The 21,288-nt window shown below is 32.2% G+C and overlaps 1 protein-coding gene across 2 annotated transcripts in view; it reads right to left on the bottom strand.

Moving 5' to 3' along the window:
* LOC134695889 (uncharacterized) overlaps window positions 1–20,991 on the bottom strand; it is a 28,449-nt gene extending 7,458 nt beyond the window's left edge. The window contains exons 1-12 of one of the 2 annotated variants that reach the window (XM_063557364.1): window positions 20,924–20,991; window positions 19,158–19,326; window positions 18,504–18,568; window positions 14,596–14,616; window positions 13,995–14,021; window positions 13,159–13,224; window positions 11,710–11,760; window positions 10,467–10,529; window positions 9,634–9,684; window positions 7,870–7,932; window positions 7,040–7,102; window positions 1,671–1,872 (exon numbers count right to left, since the gene is read on the bottom strand). In XM_063557364.1, coding sequence (XP_063413434.1) covers window positions 1,671–1,872; window positions 7,040–7,102; window positions 7,870–7,932; window positions 9,634–9,684; window positions 10,467–10,529; window positions 11,710–11,760; window positions 13,159–13,224; window positions 13,995–14,021; window positions 14,596–14,616; window positions 18,504–18,568; window positions 19,158–19,226 — 741 coding nt within the window. In that variant the 5' untranslated portion in view covers window positions 19,227–19,326; window positions 20,924–20,991. The other variant, XM_063557363.1, reaches the window with a different exon arrangement.
* Window positions 20,992–21,288: the final 297 nt, after the last annotated feature.

Below are 21,288 nucleotides of genomic sequence, written 5' to 3'. Positions count from 1 at the left end.
TTTGTACAAAATAACACGAATGAAATAAAAAATAAACCAGTGCATGCATGTCCAAATGTAGTTAAATATAATGCAGTTGTATACGAAATTATAAACCAGCTTATTTATGTCAATTCATCTACACATGCACCAAATTCGTATGTAATCAAAATACAACGTGACATTCATAGTTTTTTTTATGGAATGGTAGTACTCCGAAAGTTAAATCGGAAGTTATTCAAAAGTCTCCTAGCGAGGGTGGACTGAAAGCCCCAAATTTTGAAGTACAGCTGTTATCCTTCCGTATTAAGTGGGTAAAAAGATTTTTGTCAGAACATGACTCCAAATGGAAACATGTTTCTAAAGCATTCTTCTCTCTTTTTGATTTAGAGGATTTATCAATGAGCAGATGTGCATTTGAGTTTTTAAGTTTAAAAGCACCTCTTTTTTATATAGAAGTGTTATCTGCATGGAAACGTTTCAAGGGTATTTTCCAACCTTTAAATGCATTTCATGTTAGAAAAGAACTTATTTGGTTCAATCCGTTTATCAAAGTTGACAGAACGAGTATTTTTTTACAGATCTTGGTACACGAAAGGCATTAGGTTCATCAATGATATTGTAGATGATAAAGGCGAAATTTTGTCTCACGATGCTTTTAACAAATAATATAACTTGAATGTTACTTTTGTAGACATTCTATCTATTAAACTTGCTATACCACGTGACTGGACAGATTTGTTATTACAACACATGTCACCTAACAGCAACTCATTGGGATTCGTTTTTGAGCATGAGAATAAAAAAAAATCCTATCATTAAATTATTCGCTAAAGATGTATATTCACTTTTTATCGATCGGGGAAGTGTTTCTATTTTTTCACAACAAATGTGGGAAGAAAGTTTTAATATAAAAATTAATGACGAACAGTGGAGCAATATTTATTCACTCGCTTTTAAAAGTTCTATAGAAAGCAAACTACAAGCTTTCCAATATGAAATTTTACACAGAATAGTCTCACATAATTATCTCCTTGAAAACTGTCCTTAACTAATGAATGTGCCAGTTGTAAAGAAATAGAAACTATACTTTTTTTTACTATAGAGCATAATATTTTTGAATATACAGAAATACAACAATTTTGGAGAGAATTTTCTCATTGGTGGTACTTAGTTTTTGGAGTAAAAATATTTTTGAGTAAAGACAGTGTCATTTTTGATGTATTGAACTCTGATAACTTAGCTTTAAATTATTGTATTCTACAGACAAAGTATGCAAAGAACACACAATTAGACAGACTGTTAATATCTGTGCAATCTTTTCTTACATTTTTGAAAAGACGTCTGAGATATTAGAATATTTATATCTTTCTAAAGACAAACACGAGTCACTTGTCGGCAGATAGGTGGGGGATTTATGGACGTTATTTATTTGAATTTATTTCTGATATGATCATATATATTAAATGTATTCCAAAGTATCCTTTACGCGTATCAAATACTGGGTATTTACTTCATTTACTTGTAAATCTTTACTTTGTCTTATTCGTAAAATATAAATATTATAACAATGCCATAAATATCATGTCATTCACTCACGAATTGTAAAAAATGTATATATTCACTGTAGTTTGAACACCAAAAAGATCCTTAAAAAAAATTAAAAAAACTTATCAACCAAATGTACTTACTTTGAGAATTTTTATAAGAATTTCTATGATTTCAATTTCTGTTAATTTTTTGGAATCTTCTAATTCAGAGTAGGCATCAGTCCATTCATTTTCATACAACTCACTAAACTGGTCCCCAAGTTTCATTGGTCTATTTGTATCATTTAGGTCTGTAATTGCTGGGTTATTGTCTCGTAATTTTGACCCCATTACCTCACTCAATCTAAAAACAAATAGTCAAGTGTTCCTACTTACAGCTGATCTTTTGGGAACGTACGTAGTTAATTCATTTAAGGCTTGCTTATTTGTTTTTATTGCAATGAATATTATGATATTTAATTGTTTAATCATATGATTCCTTTTTTTCGACATGTGACAGATTTCGGCATATAATGACTGCTTCTATTTCAAAATCATGTTCTTTGATATAAAAGATACATGAAATATTTCCTCTTTTCAAAACATGTAATATGCGTTTATATCTGTTCGACAGTTTCCAACAAGGACCAAACCAAAGTGCATTCTGTAATGACAGTCAATTTTGTTTCAAATCGACATCAAAATCATAATCTTCAATATGGAAAGTAAAATTCACTAAATGGCAAATAAAGGCACCAGAAGTATAGCGCTGTTCGAAAGTCATAAATCAATTGAGGCAAAACAAATCTGCGTTACAAACTAAAACTTAGGTAAACACATAAAACAATAAGAGGAAATCCAAACCGATACTGCAACCCACCCAGAAAATAACTGCCATTTTCCTGACTTGGTATAGGACATTTTAAGGAAAATTGATAGGTTGAGGCTAACCAAACCTCGCGTTTTAATTGCATTGTTAAATGTAATACTAAAATGACAACATTGCATGTCGTTTGTTTTTGATCATTGCATCTTTATGTATAGGTCGGTTGCAAAATAGATAACAAAGTTCTGAAAAGGAGAGTAAATTAGAAAACAAGAGGCTCTCAAGAGCCTGAATCGCTCACCTTATTTTTTTTGGTTAAATCTCTCATCAATGATTATTTTGGCTTTTCAATTTATTTAAATGTTCTTTGAATCGTCCTATTTTCTTCAAAAGCAAAAAAAAATCATGTTCTCCTATGTTCTATTTTAGCCATAGGAGCTGTGTTTCTTGACATACAAGGAAATAAAATATAAAATTTATACTAGATACTCTAAAACTCATTAAGCCTAAGTTTGGCTGAAATTGATACAGCAGTTTCAAAGGAGAAGATTTTTTAAAGTATGTCAACATGATGAACAAATTGTGAAAAAAGTCTTTAAAGGGATAATTCGCGATTTTTCACTTTTCATCTTATTATGTTCATAATACCATAAAAAACATATTCACCAAGTTTTATTTTGATATGAAATCAAATAAAGGAGAAAATTGGGAATTATTAATTTTATTTCTTGAAACTTCCTGACTTATGTGACGTAGTTTAAGTCTTTGATGCATGCCGGGAGTGAAAATATCTCATTTAAGTCTTGTTCGTTAAGCATCTAATAACGCGATTTAAAGCGCATCGACGACTTTTGGTGTAGCTATTATCCGACGAAAAGTAAGTGATAGCCATGCAACTTTTAAAATTAGATCGTGTTGATATTTTAAAACGAATTTTAATAATAAAATCAATTCATACAATAGAACATTTTTATGATTTTTTCTACAAATACTTTAAACAAACATATGAAATTGACATGATCAATAGTGTAATAAAAATACACGTTTGTATTCTGACCTTTTTGCCTCATTCCAGCAAACATTTTCACTTGCTTTTAGGTGGAAATAAAATGTGTATTGTTTTGTGACACCTAAAGAATGTTGAGTGCGTCGGTTAACTCAAGGTAATTAAAGGATTAGCATTATGTAATTCTAATCCTTTGATCCTCATTCAGTGAAATCTAGGCGTCACGGTTTACTGGCTTGAAGGTGTGAACAACATTTCGTATGAATTGAAAACGGGAGTCAGTCAAAGTTTTAGACACAGAAATCAAGGACTTATAAAGACGTCCCTGCAGAAATGTAAGAAAAAAATAATTAACGGGAATAATAAGGTCGCACAATAACTGGATAGCTGTTGTATATTTTTATATTTTGCATAAGCATGATAAGATCACTCTTAAATGAATTATGACTTTTAATTAATTCAGTAACGATAAAATACTTAATTACTTTAATTGAAGTATAAATTCATAAATAAAAATAGCCTTCTAATCACGAGTGTATGAACTAAATATTGTACTATCTTAGATTAGGATCGGCAGCCTTAAATATTTCAAACAGATCATTAACAATATGTTAATTATATAATTTAGTACATCCAAAGTTATCTTTAATTACCTATTTAGGAATTAATGTTTTAATCAAAATATTTCAAATCTCACAACGTACGAATACTTTAGATATTTGATAAATTTAAAAAAAAAAAATTGACAGAAAATTTAAGAATCTTTTTGGAATGAAATCGAAATTTACGAACATATATGCTTTTCAAGTGTGAAAAGCATCAACAAAATTTATACATAATCGGGAATGTCTAACAAAATAGTCTTCGTCTCACACCGTAACTATATCGGGCCCAACTATATATAATACTTTAGCTATTTGACCAACAATGTATTAAAAAACCAGAACGAATTTAATGTCATCTTTCCCTATTGTTTTATGTTATAAGTCTGTTTCAACTGGCAAGAATACCTATAAAGCGGACAAGCAGTTTGTTCTTTCAATTGCTGTCATTGAATATCAAGAAAGAAAATAAATCCCGAAATTGATTTGAAACTTTGAAACTCTATAGTTTTCCTGGAAAATATTCACATCCCTTAGAGATTATTAGTGTACGTCCAGTTGCGTACATATAACATGCATGTCGGAACAATTGTGATGATGACGAATTTCTTCCTTTATTCGAGAACAATCTAATTGATATATAAATGTTCATAAATTCGATGAGCCAAAGAAAGTTATATATCGACCTGTATTTAAATCTCTTCTTCTTCTTCTTCTTTTGGTATAAAATAGTCTTTCGACATTTGATGATTACATACTGTTGGCATACGTGGACTAGTCTACTAACAAAACTTTTACCCTAATTTACACAAAATGTATGTTTCTTTCTTATGTACAATGTATACATGTATATATTTGAATTTTCGCTATAGTTCCGTAACTTTTTATCCTGGCGTATATACGAATGGTCGACAAGTGCGTACATTTTTTTAAATCAAAATTTCTGATATGGTCCGATCTGTCCTTCACCATTGACAAAAAATATGTATATAGATTTTTATTTCATCAACTCTGTTGTTTATTTTTAGGTATTATCTATATTTTTTTAAATAATTTTCTTTACATCAGAAATGTTATTCATAAACAAGCGTATGAGTTTATTAATGACTAGTATATAGTATCACTTTCGGACACGCAAGATAGAGATGCATATTATACACCTTATATTTCAAAATGGAAAGTTATAATCTTATAAGTTATCGGTCGTGTACACTGACCAATACCCTAAGAAGTGAAACGATGCATGAATTTGCAAGCTCGACAGGAAATCGCTTGAATACCGTGGACGTGTCACACCCCCTGCAATACCTTTGGGAGTAATACCTTTAGCCATGCAGGTGATCAGTGGAGCGAAGATCCTAATTTATTTGAATAAAGTTTATTACATAAAAGAATTATGAACTAATTAGATTTCCGAAAACAATTCAAGTTTCACGGAACACTTATTTATGATTTGAAATTTTTACTTTTTAACTAATTCCAATATTATCATTATTGTTAAAAATAACAGATCATGGTTATTTAAAAAAAAGATAAGAAAATTTTCCGTATCAACTTAGTTAAAGTTAACTAGTCGGATAAAACAACCGTACGATTGGCATGATATCGAAACGCAATTACGACTACATCGGGTTACTGTAGTTTTGGTCCTTAGACATATCTTGGGTGCAATTCGGAGAAGGTAACAAAATGGCCGACCGGAGAGAATTGATACTCTAAATTTAAAATCGATGGTGATCTCTTATCTAGCAGAATAAAACTTTAATATTCATGAATTTGAGCATTTTTATACAGAATGAACATAATATCAATTTTTGATTTTTTTGCGAAGTTTCCCTTTAAAGGGCAATAACTCCATAAGGGGTCAATTGACAATTTTGGTCAAATAGACTTATTTGTAGATCTTACTTTGCTTAACATTTTTGCTATTAACAGTTTATCTGTACCTATAATAATATTCAAGATAATAACCAAAAACTGCAAATTTTCTTCAAAATCATTAATTCAGGGGCATTATACCTGAAAAACCAGTTACCCAATTCGGCTGAAAATTTCAGGACAGGTAGACCTTGACCTTATAAATACTTTAACTTCTTGTCTTATTTGCTCTAAATGCTGGAGTTTTTGAGATATAAACCAAAAACTGCATTTTAACCTGTGTTCTATTTTTAGCCATGACGGCCATGTTTTTAGACGAAATAGAAAATAAAACACAAACTTTATTTTATACACCCTACTGATCATTTAGTTGAAGTTTGGTTGAATTTTGTTGAGTAGTTTTAGAGGAGAAGATTTTTTAAAGTTAGCAAATATGATGAACAAATTGTGAAAAATTGTCATTAAAGGACAATAACCCCTTAATTTTGGTCATATTAACTTATTTGTAGATCTTACTTTGCTGATCATTTTTGCTGTTTACAGTTTATCTTTATCTATAACAATATTCAAGATAATGACCAAAAAATGCAAAATTTCCTTAAAATTACCAATTAAGTGACAGCAACCCAACAATGGGTTGTTTGATTCATCTGAAAATTTCAAGGCAGAAAGATCTTGACCTTACGAACATTTTTACCCCCATGTCAGATTTGCTTTAAATGCTTTCGTTTTTGGGATATAAGCCAAAAACTGCATTTGACCCCTATGTTCTATTTTTAGCAATGGCGACCATGTTTGTTGATAGATCAAAATTCGGATACAATTTATAAACTAGATACCCTAAGGAACATTCAGTTAAATTTTGGAAGTATTTGGCCTAGTAGTTTCAGAGGAGAAGATTTTTGAAATAGTTTACGACGACAGACGACGACGACAGACGAGAGACGACGGACGACGGACGACGACGGACGCCAAGTGATGGCATAAGCTCACTTGGCCCTTCGGGCCAGGTGAGCTAAAAATCAGAAACATTCAACGAATGACAATGGATGACTGATATTTTTATCAGATAATTTACAATTGAATTCGGTATATATGTATAGTAAAATTAAAGGGGTTACTGATATGATCAATGCATTAAATCAAGCATATTTAACATACTTATGCAAACAATTCCAAAATGAAATACAACCAGTAAATTCTTATGTAAATATATTACCTTGTTAATGCATCACTTTTTTCTCTTTGTAGCTCATTGACTTTTTCCTTATAATCTTGAAGCCTTAAAGAGAAAGTAAAACTACAGATATTCACATTGAATGAAACCTGGTATAAAAGTGTCTTTTGAAGTGCTGACCAAGTGCTACATTGTAGCTATTTTGTCATCCAATATGGCTGTAAGCAGGGGACTACGATTAACATATAGGAAATACATACACTTGTTTTCTTCTAGAGAATCTCTGAATAGAACGAAATCAAACAAGACATGAATGTTCCTAATGGAAGCTGACCAACTGCTGTTACTTTGTAGTCAAACCATCACTCAAGAGAGCCACCAGTAGGGGGCTTAGTTTAACATGAGGCCCAATGGGAAATACAAACGAATGCTAGAGGAACATACACTTGAATGAAATGAAACCAATTATGGCATGAGTGTTCAGGTAAACGACTCAAGCTCTTGAGAGCCTCTAATTGTTGTTTTGCCAATTGGCAGTTCGTTTTCGGCTTATGAGATTGATTTTCTATTTGACATCACTCGCCTCAATGACAATCATACAACAAATTTATAATGTATTCACACCTCGTTGTCATGAATCCATAATATAATTAATTAGATGTTACAATATAATTATTTTAAAGGAAGCCTTTTTTACTTATAAACATTTTTTTTCTGCCATGCATTTGTAAGCAACATGATTTTTTTTATTATACTTCGTTATACAGTATTTATAATTTTACTAGTGCTTTGGGATATAACTAAGATAACTTCAAATGTATGTGCCTTCTAAAAAATTACAAAATGTTTGTCCAACAAAACGCAATACTTGCATTTTTACAGAATGGTTGTTTTCATTCCGAAGTGGACCAATTTCCCTGTTGCATTCTTGTAGTCTGAAAACAAATAGTCATTTACATATTATCTAGAAAAAATGTTCTCACAAAAGTCAAATCACTTCGCTTTTCAAGTTTTATAGGACAAAAATACTAGGGATGTCAACTCGGTGAAGATGTACTACTCGAGTACTCGCTCGGTAAAACATTTACAAACTGGAAAAACAAAAATCCATTGTATGTGTTGTGGGTCGTTGACTAATAAACGTAAAAACCCAACACATTATTACCTTGGACTAGATAATAGTCAAAAGCATAGTATAGCATAATTAATAACTCACTAACTTCGTGTACTAATTATGGGAACTGGCAATAATGTAATCAAGTAATTAATTTCAATATATATAGAAAAATGATTACTCAAACAGTATTTGGGAACCGTGAACACATTTAATGATCATCAAGGGTGATGATTATAACTTACTATAATGCCTTTAAGCATTTTCTGAGGGTCGATATCGGTGCGACGAATCATATCTAAAACATCACTTCATGGATTTATGTTATGTGTTGTGTTCGTATTTTGTTTAAATTGTCTTTGTTAGGTTACTAACTACAGTACTTCTGATGAAAATATATGCTGACATCAACAAAAATTGTAAGCCGTGTAAAATAACTCTTGTTCATAACTACCTCTGTTTGGAGGATTTTAAATGACAGTTAACCGCAAACATTCGTATCGTATTTTATTTTAAATAAAATTTTGTTAATATTTAATTTCTCGGTAGGCGCTCTCAATAACAATTTTTTTGTTAAAGTTTAAGAAAGCAACAACATTCTAACAGTAAACCGATTAGTCGAGTATCATTTTGGTATTCGATACTCGGTACTAATGAGCGATACTCGAGCATTCGAGTACTCGTTGACATCCCCCAAAAATACTGAACTCCGAACAAAATTCAAATCAGAAAGTTCCTATCAAATAGCAAACCCAAATGATAAATCACTTCAAACTAATGGACAAAAAATGTCATATTTCTGACTTGGTACAGGATTAAACTTAAAATTGAAACCTGTCAATTTCATAATCTGAGCATTGGCAAATAGCGAAATCAACTAGTCAAAATGAATTGTAACAAGATATAGGAAGATGTGGTGTGAGTGCCAATGAGACAACTCTCCATCCAAATAAAAAAAAAAAAAAACATTATAGGTCAATGTATGGCCTACAACACGGAGCCTTGGCTCACATCGAACAACAAGCTATAAAGGACCCAAAAATTACTAGTGTAAAACCATTCAAACGGGAAAACCAACGGTCTAATGCATAACAGATTGTCCTTAAAACAATTGGCAAGAAAGCGGGCATGTTTTTGAACATACAGCTGTAGATCAGCTCTAGATTATTAATTTATAAGATGATTTTACCGAAAATAAGTCAACTAACAACGTTAAATAGCAGTTTTATCTCGCAATTTGTAATAATTATTCTGCTTTTATGGTTGTTTTGATTGACAAATAAAACTATTCTTATTCTTATTTTTAGGTAACAGATATTAAAACAAATAAAACATTTTAAAACACAGTTACCGAAAAGAGTAACTAACATTAAAAATCCAAAAGACGTCTACAGGTCATCAATATACAGTGTTCAACAATAGACTTTAACCCAATAATAGTTGAATTTACCAAACTATCCCTTTTTTAAATACACAAGCATTTAAGGAGTTTAAGTTTTAATCGTATGCGACAACAGCTCACCGTAGAACTTCATCTCTAGCTACTTTAAGATCATGTTCCTTTTGCTCCAATCTACAATTAATATAATATTCAATGAATAACAAATGTAAAATTAAAGGTATATAACAATTGTAAAGCTTTTGACTTCAAATCATATTTGCGACAGACTCTTTGTAAATAGGCAGTGTTAATAATTTTTCTTGAGTAATCAATCCTTTCCTAACCTTAGAATTTTTAGGAAGTCTCTTTATACCTTATGTTCTTATTATAACACCACTTCTACTGATAGACAACTAAACACTACCGTATGTTTGTCGACTAGCTTGATGATTGTATATAGAAAACAAAAACGATAGCTAGTGTATAAAAAATAATTTCAAATTAAACAAAAAATAATTCTTAAAACCAAAATTGCTTTTCCATTTACCATTACGTTTTCAGTACCTTTCGTTAACCACAGAATTAGCCGCCGCAGTGGCACCACCAGACCTCAAAGAGTGCAAACCAAATTTTACTGTGGAGAAACTTATAGCAAAGGCTTCAGTATGTATTATCTAGCTATGCTATAACTGATTGATTTATTAACCTGAACTAAACAAGATTTTTCTCAGATTGTACAAATTACGATAAAATTATTTTTATTGAAGCCTCTTTTTACATAAAAACAAATGTTTTCTGCCATGCATTTCTATCCAACACGAATGTGTATTATACATCACTAATGCTTTTGGTAATATCTAAAAAAAAATAGATACTCTTAAAAAGTTTATTGATCATTTAGAACTTCAAATGTATGTATCCTCGCAAAATTTAAAAATTACAAAATGTTTTTTTCCACAGAAGGCAATACTTGCATTTTTACATTATGGTTATTTTCATTCCGAAGTGAGCCCATCTCCCTGTTGCATTCTTGTAGTCTGAAAAAGAACATACCAACAAACTCTCATTTACAAATTATCTAGAATAAGATGTTCCTACACTAGTTTGGTCAGTTCGCTTGTCAAGAAGTTGCATGGGATGCTTCTGATTTTGAAATTAGATTAGGGTCTTTCCGTTTTGAATTTTCCTCGGAGTTCAATATTTTTTTAATTTCACTTTTTATATCGGATAAATCTAAAAATTAAAACCTGACAATTCCACAATGTGAACTTAATAAGACAAATAACGAAATCAACCAGTCAACTGAACTATACTGCATTACAGACCATCCTACAAAATTGGTAAGCAAGCGACCATGTTTTAGCAGATACAGATGTAGATGAGCACTACACTTGTTCATTAATTAACAGAAAATTAGTAAAATAACAAGGTTAAGGGGGCTGTTGGGTATAAATGATTTTTTTTTTCTAATATAGGATTTCGCTATATATTTTCATAAATGAACTTTATCATATACTTAAAAGAAAAATGAATTAAACAATGGGGTCACCGTTCATTTAAGCTAAAATCTGCCTCGGGAAGAAGCATACATTTTTGTTAATGTCCTTTTTTTCTGTTGAACTAATAGGAGAAAAAGAGGAAATATCGAAATAAAAAAATAACCTTATATAAGAAATCGCTTAAATTTTACAATTATTTAGTTTATGTACAGCTTATTTGAAAACAATAATAAAAAATATAGGTCACCGATGAGTTAAAAAAGATATTCCAAATTTAAGGCCAAAAAATGGCATTTTTGCACCAAAGGGAGATAATTTGGAGCTTTTTCAATTTTTAAAGTCATCTGGGGCCAAACAAAATATTTTTTGGGGTTGTGTTTTGTACCATATCATAAAGTAACAACTGATAGTGTAATACATAAAATTTGTAATGAAAAAATAAAGGTTTAATTTTTTGCTAAAATTTTTATACCCACGAGCCACCTTAAATAGCAGATAGGTGTAATATATACCACATAAATAAATTAATTAAAGTACAGTTACCGAAAAGAGTTACTTAACATTAAACACCAAAAAGACGTCTTCATGTCCTCAATATACAGTTTCCAACAATACACAAGTGTTCTTTGCCTCATTTACATATAAATTTTCTTTCATTTTTTTTTTAATACAAAAGGATGAAAGAAGTATAAGTTTTATCCAAGTGTCAACAGCTCACCGTAGAATTTCATCTCTAGCTTGTTCAAGTTGATTTTCCTGTTGCTGCAATCTACAATAAATATAATATTTTAATGTACAAAAAATAATAAATTAAATGTATCATACATATTTATAGCTTTTGACTCCAAATCTTATTTGAGACAGGCTCATAATGAATGTACAGGTTTTAACAATTTTGTAAGCAATCAATCATGTCCTAACCTAGGGACGTAGTGAATTACAAATTTGTAAAAATATATAAGTTGAAAATGGACTAATACGAAACACAAACAACCAAAACCTTCTAAAAAAAACGCTCAACCCTTCCTTTAATTTTGGACAGTGGGTTACAGCAAAACATAAGAAAACACTGTCAAAGTCAGTTTGAAAATGTTTGATGTCAACTGGATGGTCCCAAGCACACAAACAAAAAATACTAAACATGTTTAAAAGCGCTCACTCCTTTCTATAACTCGGGACTTGGGTGTAGCAGCGGGCAATCAGAACAAACTGTTAAAACCAAACAGTTTAAACCTATCTAAACAGATTTGTACGCTGCTAAAAAAAACACCACCGTAAAAACAAAGACAAAATACTCATCTAAGAGTACTTTTAGTTACTGAATCCTAGTTTTAAGCCTATTCAAACTTATGGTTTAATCATGATCTCCCAGACAAGACACATTTCTTAACGGATTGAGAACAAATTCGTCATATAAAGGAGAATAAAAAACGATCTTGTGAAAAGTCAACATAGCATAGTTTCGAAAGGATGTATGTCCAAAATCAATGTAAATATATTTTCGAGGTACCGAAAAAGAATAATTTTGAAGCAAATTTGTATCTCTGCTACATGGGTGAAGAAGTCAATCGTCAATACAAGTTAAACACCACCGATGTTAAAGCATTTAACTCTAAATTAATATAGTTTGCCTTTTTCTCCCGAACTTTATATATCTCATCAGCTTTATATATATTTTAAAAAGAAAATTGGGTCGTCAGCGATTCCTTTGGCATTCAAAAATACTTTATATTAACCCATGCATGTAGAAAAAACCGTAACATTTAAATGTGGAAAAGAGAATGGAAAGAGGAATTTATCAAAGAGACATCAGTCCAAACAAAGAGCAGAAAACGGCCCAAGGCCACAAATGGGTCCTCAACACAGCGAGAAAATCACGCAACTGGAGGCTTCAAAATACTGTTAACTAGATCAGTGAAACTAAAATGTAAAATCACAAAAAGACTCCGATGGAAATATAGAACGGAAAGTCCCTAATCAAACGGCAAAATCAAAGACTCAAACACATCAAATGATTGGCTGATATATGTCTCTAAACTCCAAAACATGCAAATGACCAAAATTTAAAACATGCAAAACTAACAAAGGATAGATGGTCCTGACCTAGGCATTGGCATAGGCACAAAATATATGCTTTTTTCAAGTTATGATAAATACTAAAAGTGACCTTATTCTATCTTCTATAACTTGTCTGTCGTTACTTGTGCCATTTCCAACTTCTACCATATGCAATCTACAATTCAGTCACAAAAGGTGTATTAAATATTGTGTTCCATTGTAAAAGAATGCAATATGGTCAACATATCTAAGCTTACTATTTTATAAATCTTTGATTTCGTGGTGCTGCAAACTTCTTTGTTGAGTTTTGTTTAAACAAAAATGTGGCATGATATTCCATGAGACAACTATGCGTGACAAAAGGACAAAGATTTGAACTGTCTTTTGTTTGAGTGATAATGATAAAAAACAAGGAATACAAAGATATGTACGATAACTTTAACTTTAATTCGTGATAACATTTTCAGTGGCATTTAGATTGCGCAATGGAGAAACGATCTCGACAATCAACATGTGTATTCAATATAAAGTCTTGATGAATTTTTCCATCTCGAAGATATCTAAGACATGTGTTGTTCGTTGTTCGTTGTATTTTGTCTTTGATTTTATACCATTTTTGGGTAAAAGTATGATCTGTTGTACAGTCCAATATTTTTGTTAATTCCGTTTATTCTTTTTGTGTAACATAGATGAAAAATTTCCAAACGTTTCAATTATAGTAGGGAAAAAGTGAAATGACAAAAATACTTAACTCCGAGGAAATTCAAAACTAAAATACCCTAATCGAATGGCAAAATCAAAAACTCAAACACATAATACGAATGGACTACAACTGTCACATTCCTGACTATGTACATGTCTTTTCTTATTTAAAAAATGGTGAATTAAACATGGTATCACGAGATTGAAACTCATCTTTTAATCAAGAAGATTAAAACTACTCACTCCTCTCCGACATTCACCTTTTCATACCTACAGAAAAAAAATATATTATAGCCGTCAAGATAGCATCAGTCTAAAAATGTATATGCTATTGGTCAAATTGTCAGGTAAACTGAAATCTAAAAGGTTTAAAATCCTTACAGAAAAAAACGAAATACCTAATTTATCTAAAAAACTAATCTGTTGGTCGTTCATGCGCCAATTTAACGTCCAATTCCAATTAAACGTAGCTGCATAGTTAGATAGGAGTTTTTTTGTTGATATAGTACACTGAGAGATGGTATTAGGAATTCTGAATATTGCGTTATATAAATTATGTGATAAGATTTGTTTCATGTGTTGGGGAGCAGGAGTTGCTAGTCCCTCCGGAGCACCTGAGATCACCCCCAGTTTTTGGGGGGTTCGTGTTGCTCAGTCTTTAATTTTCTATGTTGTGTTTTGTGTAATGTTATCTAACTTTTTGTCGTTTTCGTTTTCAGTGTTTTCTATGACGTTGGTAGTTCGTGTTCGAATTTCCCTTCTGGAACCTTCGCCTCTTTGTAAGTAATTATTGATGTGCCTGCTACAGTAATACATCTGAATTATATGTATAAACACTACGTACCCAAGTGCCTTGTTACGTATCCTGAAAAGTAAAAATCCACTATTAAAAAATAAAGGCAACAGTAGTATACCGCTGTTCAAAACTCATAAATCCATGGACAAAAAACAAAATCGGGGCAACACACCAAAACTGAGGGAAACGCATTAAATATAAGAGGAGAACAACGACACAACACCGGAACACAACACACACAGAAACGGACCAAGCAACAGACAAAACACCACGAGAATAACAAATATAACATCAAAACCAAATACATGAATTTGGGATAGACAAGTACCGTGCCACGTCTTATCTCAATATCTTAAAAATAATAGAAAACACAAACGACTCAACATTAAAATGCAACACACAAAGAAACGAACAATATTATAACAATGGCCATCTTTCTGACTTGGTACAGGACACTTTTAAAGGGGAATAAAAGTGGTGGGTTGAACCTGGTTTTATGGCATGCCAAACCTCGCACTTTAATGGCAAAGTTAAATATAATATTGAAATGACAACATAATACCACAGGACTACAACACAAACAAACAGGAGAACATATTAGACAAAGAAAAACATGATCAATAGACAACAAAAAGCATCAGGTTTAAAATTCAATACGCCAAAAACGCGTCTTGTCCACACAAGACCCACCAGCGACGCCCAGATACAAAAGATCGAAAGTGAAAAAGGTACAAAGTTGTACAGCACTGAAGATCAAAAGTTGAAAAGGTTTTGCCAAATACGGCATTGTTTGTATGCCCGGGATAAGAACATTCTTATTATATAGAACAATTCATGCTATTGCAAACAGTAAATTTTATCAAATGAATATGAAAGAGATATACATAATGAAACTGAAGTATTAACTAATTACAGAAAACTAAACCCGAATACATAACGCCCAGATATAAAAGATCGAAAGTGAAAAAAGTACAAAGTTGTACAGCACTGAAGATCAAAAGTTGAAAAGGTATTGCCAAATACGGCATTGTTTTTATGCCCAGAATAAGAACACAATTATTATATAGAACGATTCATGCTATTGCAAACAGTAAATTTTAACAAATAAATATGAAAGATATATACATAATAAAACTAAAGTATTAACTTATTACAGAAAACTAAACCCGAATACATGATGCCAAGTTCAATACAGCATAGACACACCCGAATCAGTCCAGGCGTCAACGCAATTAAAAAAATGATGTCACATACGATAGCGAAATGGCACAAACGTTATGCCACATTTGAATTTATAAAATATAGAAGCAGCATGTCGTCACACATGAAAAACTATAATTCAAAAGTGAGATAGAATCAGGACTGCCCCAAGACTATACTAGAACCAAACACTGATAATTCATCAAAACAAAATGCACACTGCAACACTCATCAATAGCAACCAACTGCAATATATATATGTCCAGTCTGTAATGAATCCAACTTCAAACGTAATTAATCGTACAAAATTAAATACAATCAATAAAGGAGGTGACCAACTTTTCCATCCACAACACCCAAACACAACAAAAAGACGTCAACCCATTTGACAAAATCCGATGAGAACCACAAACACAACACCAAACATGCAAACCAAATACATGAATCTGGTACAAAGAAGCACAGAAACACGTCCTACAGTAATACGAACTCACACTCAGCAAAACAGTCACAATCGGGAACAAGTCACGTATGGCAATTAAAAGATTAGACGACATAATGACAAACCACAATCTATCATGTGGTAAAAATGTCCTTAGCTAGTTTGGTTAAAGAGACATCATATGGATCCACCAATTCGAGATGGTGTCCATAAAATTTACGGAGTGTCAATTTTAATCTGTCCTCCTCATAACTCTGTTGGAGCAGTTTCTGCGTAAGGAGCACACTCCTGTATATGAAGTCCGTATAGTGTGAACAAGCACGTGAATAACGTATCAATTGTGATATGTGAACACCATACGAAGGGCCAGAGGGTATGTTACTGCTAAGAAATGGGAAATTGATAATTGGGAAGTTGAAATCGTCCCGTTTATCATAGATTTTCGTGTGAAGTCGTCCATCTACGTCAATATTGAGGAAAAGATCAAGGTATGAAGCAGTCCTTCTAGTATCAGTAGTATCCTTAATTTCCAGTTCACTGTGATATATGAGATGTAAGTATTGGCTGAAGTATGGGTTGTTCAATGATAAAACATTATCAATATATCGGAAAGTAAAATTAAAGAATTTCGCAAGGTGCTTTTTCTTTTTGTCTTTTATAAGGTTATGAATAATTCTGCTTCATACGAATACAAAAACAAATCAGCGTTATAGTGTTAAACAGTCATGATGCATTTTGGTTGGAAAGGATATTTGAACTCAGGAAATTTTAGTCGCTTGGGGAATAGCATTGTGAATTATGGATCCCTCTTTTTTATTTTTGTGTAACTTAGTTTCAAATGTTTAAAGTGTTGATATGTAATGTGTCCTTGCTCTTATCCACACAATATTACATTTGTAGTAATTATGTGTATTGTCCACTACTTACTAAAAGACGGACATCAGATAAATAATGTATAGAGTTGAGAAGATAATTTTGAAAATAAATATATTGGCATGGTATGAACTGAAAATGAACAGCCTTCACGGAGTATTTAAAACCAATATGGAAACGAAGAGTTGACCCAACAATACGTAGAATAAAAATGTCTACAAAATTGCAAAAAAAAAATCGAGACTGACTATAGTTATCAAAGGTACCAAGATTATAATTTAGTACGCCAGGCGCGCGTTTCGTCTACATAAGACTCATCAGAGACGCTCAAATCAAAAATATTTATAAACCAAAACAAGTACAAAGTTGAAGAGCATTGAGGATCCAAAATTCCAAAAAGTTGTGCCAAATAAGGCTAAGGTAATATATGCCTGGTATAAGAAAATCCTTAGTTTTTCAAAAAGTTCAAAGTTTTGTATACAGGAAATTTATAAAAATGACCACATTATTGATATTCATGTCAACACCGAAGTGTTGACTACTGGGCTGGTGATACCCTCGGGGACGAAACGTCCACCAGCAGTGGCATCGACCCAGTGGTGTAAATAGTTATCAAAGGTACCAGGATTATAATTTAGTACGCCAGACGCGCGTTTCGTCTACATAAGACTCATCAGTGACGCTCAAATCAAAAATACTTATAAACCAAAACAAGTACAAAGTTGAAGAGCATTGAGGATCCAAAATTCCAAAAAGTTGTGCCAAATACGGCTAAGGTAATCTATGCCTGGTATAAGAAAATCCTTAGTTTCCTTACATACCTTTGCTTTCTACTAGCAACAAGCCTATGTCATATTTACCAACAGATATACAGGTGAATATATTGTTGTTTGTCTTGAATAAAATAATATTACTCATAATGTTAACTTTGATAGTGTGTAAGGCCTACTACTTCTATAGTTCTAGCAACACCAATAAGTCTTCAGTAGACAAAACGCGCAAAAAACGAATTTATTATAAGTCTGGTATCTTTGATGAGTTCTTAAATGTATTCACTAACATTACAAATTCATATCGCTACGTACACGGATTCATATTAAGCTATGGAAACGCCAAACGCCAAAGACAGCTCTGTGTCTACAGCTGTACTTTTTGTGGAGTGTTTTGTTATTTCTGTTCGTCTTTTAGTCTTTTGATCTTTTCTCCATAGTGTTATATGTTTGTAACTTGAGTTACGTATTTCAGTGCACCCGTTTGATATTTGTTTAGACTTCTAGGTCAACTAGTCAATATCACTACATATATATATAGCCTTTGAAAGGCGAGCCGCGGTTTAATTCCAAGTTAGCTTAAATCAAGGTGATAAAATAGGTACGTGTAATAGTAGCTTAGTGATCGTATAGATGTGCGGATAATGTTTATTCATATATAAATAACTTACTGTCTCGTAAAATAACGCATGCATTCCAACACCCAAAAAAACTTTTCAAGTATCCAAACCATTATCTGAATACAAATGAAATATAAATATACACATTATTGTAACATATCAGTAATGTTTCAGTCGTTTTCAAATACAGTTCGTCTGTTACCAAAAAATGCCACAGAAACACAGTAGTTACATCTTAAAAGTCGCACAACGGATTTTTTTGAACTTTTGATTTTTGTATTTGTGTTAATTCTAAATATTAGCACTAACTTATGGTTGAATAACACAGCGGAGGACTTTCACGCAACCAGTAATAAAAACGAATGAAATTGAATAACTAGTAACATGAAAAAAAAACAAATATAAATGATCGTTATTTTGCGATATCAATGTGCAGAAAACCCGATAATCTATACTTATATTGTTCGCTTTTAACCCCCTACGGCTCCATAGAGGGTTAGTAAAATCCATGAGATGAGGGTGTTACCACCAATCACAACGTCATAGTTTACCCGGGGTGCGATAAAAGCCGACAATCTAGAAGAAATCATATGTTCGTTTTTCACTTCTCCTTATTGACAGGTACTTTTACTGAATGAATCTTGGGAAATTAAGCTGTCGTTTTAAATTCTTTTAAAGAACTTAGTACATAATATTATACTGTACCTGTATTGGAATTTTCAGTAAAGATTGACAACAACTCAGACAACAATTAATTATAACTCCCGCATTCATGCCATAATTATGTTTTCAACACTGTTGCTGTTCATATCTTGCCTCTTTACTTAGTTTTTCTTATATTTTTCTGCCCCTGTCAAATTCATCAAGATTTCACCTGGAAAAACATAAAATAACCTTTTGTAAAGACATGCATAACAGCTGAACTATAAGCGTTAGAATGGAAATAGGGAGTGTGTCAAAGAGACAACAACCTAACCATAGACTAAAAACAACCGAAGGACACAATGGATCTTCAACACCGCGAGAAAACCCTACTTCAGCTGGACCCTGAACAACAACAAAAAGAAACCAAAAATGCAAGACTAACAAAGGCCAGAGGCTCCTGACTATGGACAGTGGCAAAATTCGGCGGTTGAATAGATATAGGAAGATGTGGTGTGAGTGCCAATGAGACAACTCTCCATCCAAATAACAATTTAAAAATTAAACCATTATAGGTTAAAGTACGGCCTTCAACACGGAGCCTTGGCTCACACCGAACAACAAGCTATAAAGGGCCCCAAAATTACTAGTGTAAAACCATTCAAACGGGAAAACCAACGGTCTAATCTATATAAACAAAACATGTTTTGAAGATCTCAAGCCTCCCACCTTACCGTTAGCCGATGTAAAAAAAACACAGTAATATGCATAGAAAACTCAGTTTAAAAGAAGTACATTATAAATGGTCATTTTCTTATACGAATTTTCTGTTTTTATACTTGCACTATTACTTTGTTTATTAAAGAATCAATAATCAATACCAGCGTTTGAAATCCCAATCGTCCGAGAAGAAGAAAAAGTATGACGGAATGTTCACTTTTTTAGTCGAAACCTGATAAAATCCCACTTTCCAAATGGCCTGATATTCTGAGAAATGATAAGCCGACGAAACTTCGAAAAATTGACAATCAGTTTCGAATTAGGAATATGGCAAATTTTCCGTTTCTGTGTGTTTTTGAGTTATCGATTTATGACTTTCGAACAGCCATGTACTACTCTTGCCTTTATTCAAGGCTTACTACTTTTTAAACCCAAAATAAGAATATTATTTCTTAAGCTATAACGAAATGAATCGTTGCAATTAACAAGTACAACATGTGAACGTTGTTTTACATCATGAATCCATGAAATGGAGTGTAGACGTTTTCTTATTAGATTTCTTTTCTACGATCTTCCAGATTGAATCTGTATTTTTCTAATTTTCAAGATCATCAAATGGTATTACTGCATTCTTCTTTGAATGTAATGCCAGACTGTGGTTGATAACAAGCGATCAGAAAAAATTGTGCAGAAAAGAATTTCCATTCCTCTTAAAATGTTGGACAAAAATTTCTACCTGCAGTAGCTGGGACTGAGGGCTGGGAGTTCAAAGGGCTGAGTTGTCTTATTTTTGCGAATGGGGAAATTAAGATATAGATCTTAATCTTTGCGAGAGTGCTTCATAAAGGGTTGTTGCAGCACTTAAACATCACACTGCGAGGCATTTTCGCCAATTGCAACGACCTGTATGCCTATAACCACCAAACACAATGTAATGGTTTTACGTTTTTGAGTTTCATAAACTATCTTAGAGATACATTTGTAGATGGACAATATACTATCACTTACCCAATCCAAGCGAAAAAGGGCTAGTCTGTGCAGATTACAAAACTTCAAAAGAAAAACAAAAGCTTCACAGAAACATTCATAACAATAAATGAAAAACTTACTTATATTTTACTTCCGTGATGCGTTGTGTTACTTTTGAAAGGTCATGTAAATATAGCATGTATAGTTTACAATTAAAAGATAACAGGTTCCTGTTTAGAAAACAATGCCTAACATTAAACTTTACATAACAAAACTGGGTCGACCATAGAGCAATACCTCTATGCAATGTATTGGAAAAGGAAAATATCACCCCAAAGTCTTCAATTCTTCGATAGAGATATATTATGACTATTATGACTGATTGTCCCAATTTCAAGTCGTCACTTCAAATAAACTGTCATTTCTGAATACTAACCCATCCCTGAAGTTTGAACAATCCTATATTTCTACAAAAGGGGTTAAAAATAAGTTAACAATGTTTGCA

The sequence above is a fragment of the Mytilus trossulus genome, chromosome 14 (assembly GCF_036588685.1).
Source record: "Mytilus trossulus isolate FHL-02 chromosome 14, PNRI_Mtr1.1.1.hap1, whole genome shotgun sequence".
In the NCBI taxonomy this organism is placed as follows: domain Eukaryota; kingdom Metazoa; phylum Mollusca; class Bivalvia; order Mytilida; family Mytilidae; genus Mytilus; species Mytilus trossulus.
Note: the sequence above shows the minus strand (reverse complement) of the source record. Positions and strands in the feature narration are given on the sequence as shown.